The following is a 7,294-nucleotide window of genomic DNA, read 5'->3' as shown; positions in this document are numbered from 1 at the left end:
CCCTTTAGTGACGCATCACCGTAGATTTCGAATCCTCCAGGTCCGGATGGTATCGTTAGCACCGGCGCGGTAGTCAACCTATGCTTAAGCTCTTGAAAGCTCCTTTCACACTTATCCGTCCATTCAAACCGTGTATCCTTCTTCGTCAATCTTGTCAACGAAGTGGCTATCGAGGAAAACTTCTCCACGAACCTCCCGTAATATCCAGCCAATCCAAGAAAACTTCTAATCTCCGTTACCGATGTCGATCCGGGCCAATTTGTAACAGCTTCGATCTTCAAAGGATCCACGGAGATCCCATTTCCAGAGATTACATGTCCAAGGAATGCTACTTCATTTAACCAAAACTCGTACTTACTAAACTTCGTGTAAAGCGCGTGTTCTCTAAAGGTCCGTAGGACTATTCTTAAGTGTTGCTCATGCTCCTCGAGGCTCCTTGAGTATATCAATATATCGTCTATGAATACGATAACAAAATGATCCAGAAATTTCTTGAATACTCAATGCATTAAATCCATGAAGGCGGCTGGGGCATTAGTCAATCCAAATGGCATGGCCATAAACTCGTAGTGCCCATATCTTGTCCGGAAAGCCGACTTCGGTATGTCCTCCTTCTTAATCCTCAACTGGTGGTAACCCGTCCTTATGTCTAGTTTGGAGAACACGGATGCTCCTTGCAGCTGATCAAACAAGTCGTATATCCTTGGTAACGGGTACTTATTCTTGACAGTGGCTTGATTCAACTGTCTATAGTCAATGTACAACCGTAAAGACTTGTCCTTTTTCCTTACGAATGACACCGGCGCTCCCCATGGCGACGCGCTTGGACGAATAAATCATTTGTCCAGTAGTTCTTGTATCTGAACCTTTAATTCCTTTAACTCCAACAAGGACATCCTATAGGGTGCTTTCGAGATTGGCTCGGTCCCAGGAGCTAGTTCGATCATGAACTCTATCTCTCTCTCAGGTGGCGATCCCGGTAACTCCTTAGGAAAGACGTCCGGAAACTCGCGCACCACAACTAAGTCTTCCAACTTTGGTTCCTCGATTGTTGAGTCCGCTACTACAGCCAGATAGGCTTGGCACCCCTCGTCTAACAACTTAGTCGCCTCCAATGACGAGATTAAAGGGATCGAGGTCCCTCCCGGACTTCCTACAAATTTGAATCTAGGGAAATCGGTCGAGTGAAACCCGATCACCCCGTTCCCACAATCCATAACAGTCCCTTGCCTACCCAACCAATCCATCCCAATAATAACGTCAAAGTCATACATGGTCAACACAGCTAGGTCTATTATTTCTTCACTACCACCAATTACTATCTTACAATCCGAGCATCCTAGTGAAACCAATACTTTATCCTTTAATGGGGTGGTAACATGCAATACTACACCCAACGGTTCCAATTTCATCTTAGCCAATTCGGCGAACCGTGCAAACACAAATGAATACGATACTTCGGGGTTAAACAATGCATAGGTAGCATGATCGCATAATGTAACCGTACCAGTAACCACGCCGGGCGCATTTTCCGCCTCCTTACGCGCCACAGCATAGACTCGTCCTTGAGCTGGCGGCCTATTTTGGTTATTCGACGGAGCAGCTCTTGCTGGCAGTCCATATTGGGGTCGTTGTCCTTGAAACCGTGGTCTCGAAGCTTGACTCGGGCGGGTTCTCATTTGATGGCCCACCTGGCCACACTTGAAGCATACACCCGTCCTATTTGGGCAAGGTCCATTTCCATGCTTTCTCCCGCACAGGCGACAGTTCCAGTTGGAGCGATGAACAGGCTTCCCAATATTCTTCCCGATTGGAGGGACAAAGCGCTTGTTATTTTCCATTGGCCTATTGCCAAATTGTCGATTGTCCATAATAGGAGATCCAGATGAGGCAGCCCTATCTTTCATGTCCCTTTTGATCATTTGACCTCGTTCATACATTTTGTTGTAGGTCCTCAAGTTTAGTGCTATCATTTGGCTACGAAGGTTAGGCCTCAGTCCATCTCGAAACCTTTGTGCTTTATCTATCGGATTCTCCACCATTCTCGACGCGTACCTTGACAGTTTCGTAAACTCCGCTTCATACTGGTCGATCGTCGGTTGGTTCCGGCGAAGCTGTTGCAACTCTATCGGCTTCCGTTCTTGAGCGGTTTCCGAGGAGTATTTTCCATTAAACGCCTCGGTGAAGGCGGTCCTGTTAAGGGCGGTGCCCTCAAGAAAAACTCCTCCTCCGGTGGCCTTCCACCAATCATCGGCGGTACCTTCTAGTTGGTAAACCGCGAGGGTCACTTTTTCTTCATCCGTGCACCCTAGAACTTCTAAAGCCTTCTTTAGTTTCTCGATCCATCGAGGCACCATCTCCGGATCTTCGGCACCATCAAACCGAGCCGGTTTCAACTTTAGGAACTATTCTACCGGTTGGCTCATCCGATGATTCACATTCTCATTTCCTCCTCCGTGATTATTCCAATTCCCTCCAGTGTTCCCATTTGCCAAGTTGGTGGCAGCCACAACAGCCTCGCCGGCCCGAGCAATGGCAGCGGCTAAGAACTCTATCAATTCTCGGGTCTTCTACTACTAGTGCCCTTGAGCTAGAAGCCCCTCTTGTTCCTCTATTCCGATTGCTCATCCTTGCTAATCCTTACAATACCCGAAACTCCTATATTTCCATCCAGGAATTAGAGACCTAAACCAACGACTAAGTTTAACGGGCCTAAGTTATACATCAAGGCGGCGGTCAGAACCAGGCGAACAACTCAACAGGCAAACAACCAAGCAACCAAAAGAATCACACTCAAAGGTTCATATTCATACCTCGAGTCCGGACGCATCTGCAGCTCAACAAAATCACAATCAATCGTCTACTCGTTTGTTAAACAGTACACCAAGCCACAACAATCGGTGCTAAGTGCGAAGTTCTACGGTCTTATAATCACATAAGGTGATGCCAATCCAATATGCCGGTCACAAGCGCCAAATCTCATGACATGCATTTCGTGTCTAACTCTAGCGAATTCCCAAGGTCTCGCTACCCAGTCATCCTAAAGTCATCACTCCTTATTACTCCAAACCTCAATCAACTTGGATCGAGCTGACCTTGCTCTGATACCATTTCAATTGGGATGTCACGCCTCGATTCCCCTTCGGGCTTGACAACATCCTACTATGGTCATTCGGGAAGGTTAAACCTAGGATCAACGACGTATAACTTAACATGGCATGATATGCACAAGTGGAAGCATAAAACCAAAACTTCGTACAAATTGAAATAAGATAACTTAAGGAAAACATTATAACATAACACAAAGAGTCTTACAACACGAGGAATAAAATAAAAGACTAGGGGTTCGACGAAGGTGGTACAAACCAAAAGGGTTTTACGACTTAAACCCAAAGGAACATCAAAAGCTAGGTACTACAGCTATACCTAGGGACCGGGCTCGCTATCCTCGGATAGGTCCTCATCGGCATCTGGTTTGTACTTTGCGTAAGCGTTTGACTTAGAGTCCATTGGAACAAATTCCTCTTCTTCCTCTTTCACATGCTCGAAATCTGGATCCAGTAGGAAGTGAATATCATCTTCGTCAATGGCCTCCAACTCAAGAGGTTCTCCAGGTTCGCTTTCGACATCAGAGGGTTCCACGATCTCTGCATCGGCGGCGGGACTCGGAGGATGCGGTTGGCCAACTACGGGCGCGAGAATGGGGTCAAACACTTCGCCATCAGAAGGCATCGGGTTGCATCACCCGGGGATTAGGCTCCTCGATATATCATAGATCCTCATCGGCCCAAAAGTTGTATCGTCATCTCGGTAAAACCATGCCTCAAAGAGATGAGGTTTCCAATCGTCACTCCCTTCATCGACCCAAACTATACTTCCTTTCCTAATATAAACCTTATTCTCTCCACGGGATACTTGGCGGTTGTCGTCGTGATGTTCATCGACTCCCCAAAACGAATAGGCGGCATGGTCGGGGTTTGAGGTCCGAGAAGTAGGTCCCACAACGGGGTGAGATTTAATCCCATTAAGTTCGTCCTAAGCTTACCCTAGGTCTACAGTACCTCCGAGTAATTTATAGGACACAAAAATTAACAAGAATAATCATAGGACAATTCCTATTATAACTCGGGTTGAATTAAACCGGCACGGCACATGCTCTCAATCGGTGGTCAAATCATCACTAAGACCGAACTTCAACTTAGGCACTTAATAGCAATTAAATCACAACACGTAGCAATAAACTCCATGTTGCTCAAAATGCTCAACAATTAGGCCCGCGATTATTGCCTGAGGCTTAACAACATATATACATATAGCACCCGCGTTAGTATGTATCGGGTTACCATCTCAATTCATAGACTCGCGTTAGTACGCCTCAAGTCGGTCCCGCGTTAATACGCCTCGGGACGGGCACAAACCCCATGATTATCGCATAAGGGTACGATGTGTATAAATACTCATCATATACTTCGATCGACTATAAACCCCGCGTTAATACGCATTAGGGTATTCATATGCACACTTTCACAACCAGAGCATATAAATTTCATCCCGTGGCCACAATACGATCGACCCACATTTTAATACTTCATGATCGTGTATAAGGGAAATTAAGCCAAATTCTCAATAATTGATTCGCGTTATTCACTCATAATCGAAAATCACCATAGCATTTCAAAAGCTCCCTTATCAATTTTTAGCAGACATATCAAGTCCGAATCGCACTCAAATCAGCCCACACAACAATGCTACATAACATTACCAATAAGGTCAAATCGAAAACTTAAGGCTCTTCGCATAAATTTCTCAATTCAATCCCCCATTTCCCATACTTGGCCGAATATACTAGAGGTCCACCAGCAATTTCATTTATTCACGGCCCATTCAAGCACAAAATTCCAACCGTAGCAACATGCACCAAATTGACATTCAAAAGTGTCCAAATCGAAGACAACCTATTGGGCTCTTAACCATCACAATAGACCCAACATACTACACCTATCCCACCATGATACATGCATATTTTTCCTCCCTACCCCACAAGCATAAACCGGCCGTGGCAACTCAGAATCGGTCTTCCATAAATCATGCCCAAACAACCCATAATCTCACCAAATCAACATCCAAACATACTCCGTAGTATCCTATAGTCTTAAGGTAAGATTAGGAGCCACTTGCCACTTGATTTGATGAAGAAAAATCGGAGAATGAGCCCTCACTTCACGCAATCAGAATCTGTATAGAAGGGGGGCTGGTTCGGTTTCAACAAAGTATTACAAGTTTGGCCACTAATCCACCCTTAAACCTTAGTTAAACACTAGATCAAGACCTCTCATGACCTAAACCAAGCTTAGAGGATCACTCACCTCAAGGATGAGCTAAAATAGTCCACAAAACCGGTAATGGAGCAATAGTGGTTCTCGGCGGTGGTTCGCAGCGTTTCAAGCAACCGAAGGAGCTGTGGCTCGTGGTGGTCTGGTGGTGACGTGATGGTAGCCGGAGTAGCTCATGGTGGCGACAGAAAGGGCAGCGGCCGAGCGATTGAGCAACAGGGTGGGGGAGAGAAAACCAAGATGGAGAGTTGGCCGAGAGAGAGAGAGAGATGAGGGAGAAAGAGAAAATGAGAGTTGAGGGTTTCTAAATCTTGCTCAAGAAGCTTGTCTTGTAAGTGGATATATGAAATAACGCTTGAGTGACTACCTTGATGGAGTGACAACTTGGAATGACTAGCTTGATGGGTGGTTGACTTTGGATCCCACAAAATCCTATCTTTGTCTCTTATCCATAATTCAAGACCACTTTGGACATAAATACCCTTAGATATTTTGTTCACAAGGGAAATTATACAAGACCAAAATGTCCTCTCTATTAACTAAAGGAATGAGCATTCCTCTAGGGTAAAAAGGTAATTTCCAACTTATATCCCCTAATTTTCAATTTCTGATTTTCTTGGGAACAACCCTAGGATTTAATTGACCTCGATGAGACGACGTCCAAACCTTGATTGTTGGAATTCTCGAACTCCAATTCCTAATTTCAAATTCCAACTCACATCCGAATTTCGTCGATCTCGATTCCAGTTTATCTCAAACTAATGGGCGGCTCATTAGGCATTACGCGTATCGACCTCGTGATTCTTATCACATTTAAGATTCTCAAGTCGTGGCGACTTTGATTTTCATGTAACCGTGAGGGCTTATCACTAGTTCCGACAGATCGCGATCATCGAGTTCGATTTAGAAAAGTCTCTCAAATTACACATTGGTTAGGCGGTACCACCCGCGGTCCAATTGTATAACGCTAGCAATGTATTCCATATTCGTTCTTAGATTAGCCTTTAATGGCTCAAGATAATCCCTCGATAATCCTTATGGTCAAAGCCCCATTTCTTATTCGAGTTCCTAGGTCCACGTATCAATTTCCTTGTTAGCCTTTCCCTTTTGGTCGGTTAACCCGTGAGTGATCAATTCGGGATGAGACATAACTGAAATACTTTGTCAGACATTCATTTATTTGTAAGTCTCGAATTGGGTCAGAATTCAGAATGTCACATACTTCGTGTTCTCTATCCAGAGCTTTTCATTTTCCTCCTTTAGAATTGCATGTTCTTGTGGTTCATGTCGAGCTTTTAATTGGGTTCGCTTGTTTTGAAACCAAAAGTTGACCAGCAAAGGTTCCAATCCTAGCTCCTAGCTCCAGTTCATTCGTTTGTTCATTGTCTGGGTGAGGGTATTCATTGAAGAAAGCTTTAAGCTCTTGGATCTCACTCTGAGTGTGGCGATAACAATGCTTTCTTTTCTAGCGTTGACCATCGCTGTTGTTATTGTTATTGTTGTTGTTGTTGAGATTTTGAACTTCATCGCCGGAAGGGTCGGGTTCCATGATTTCAGCGCTTGATTTGGTCCCAAAATTTGTAATATCTCTTAGCGCTTCACTCTTAGAGATGTCTAGATCGGTCGCCTCCATAATTGACAATAACCTTTAAACATGTTGGATTGGAATATCTTTGATTGATTTTTGTTCACTCAAGGTTCCCCACTCTCTACCGTATGCTCGGTCTCTCTGGATTTTTCTGAGTGATCGTGTATGCTTAGAAGCCTTTCTTTAAGCATGGATGAAAACCACCAACCCGGCGCTTCTCTCAAGATTTCGTGTTTCTCGCTCTATCTTTTTCCTTCTTTTTCAACGTGGTGGAACCCTCAAATTTTTTTGCACGATTTTCCTTTTCTCAAGAACTATGCTTGTCTCCCACTCAATTTTTCAATATGGTGGGACCGCCAAATCGTTTCACGAC

At 44.6% G+C, this 7,294-nt stretch overlaps 1 protein-coding gene across 1 annotated transcript; it reads right to left on the bottom strand.

Annotated features, from left to right (window-relative positions):
* Positions 1 to 500: 500 nt before the first annotated feature.
* On the bottom strand, positions 501 to 2,357 carry LOC125312930. Its single transcript, XM_048273016.1, has 2 exons — positions 867 to 2,357; positions 501 to 743 (listed from the first exon to the last, which is right to left on the bottom strand). Exons 1-2 carry the CDS (start codon positions 2,355 to 2,357, stop codon positions 501 to 503), a joined length of 1,734 nt encoding a protein of 577 aa, XP_048128973.1.
* Positions 2,358 to 7,294: the final 4,937 nt, after the last annotated feature.

Source organism: Rhodamnia argentea, chromosome 11 (assembly GCF_020921035.1).
Source record: "Rhodamnia argentea isolate NSW1041297 chromosome 11, ASM2092103v1, whole genome shotgun sequence".
Classification (NCBI taxonomy): Eukaryota; Viridiplantae; Streptophyta; class Magnoliopsida; order Myrtales; family Myrtaceae; genus Rhodamnia; species Rhodamnia argentea.
This window is presented reverse-complemented; position numbering and strand designations above follow the sequence as displayed.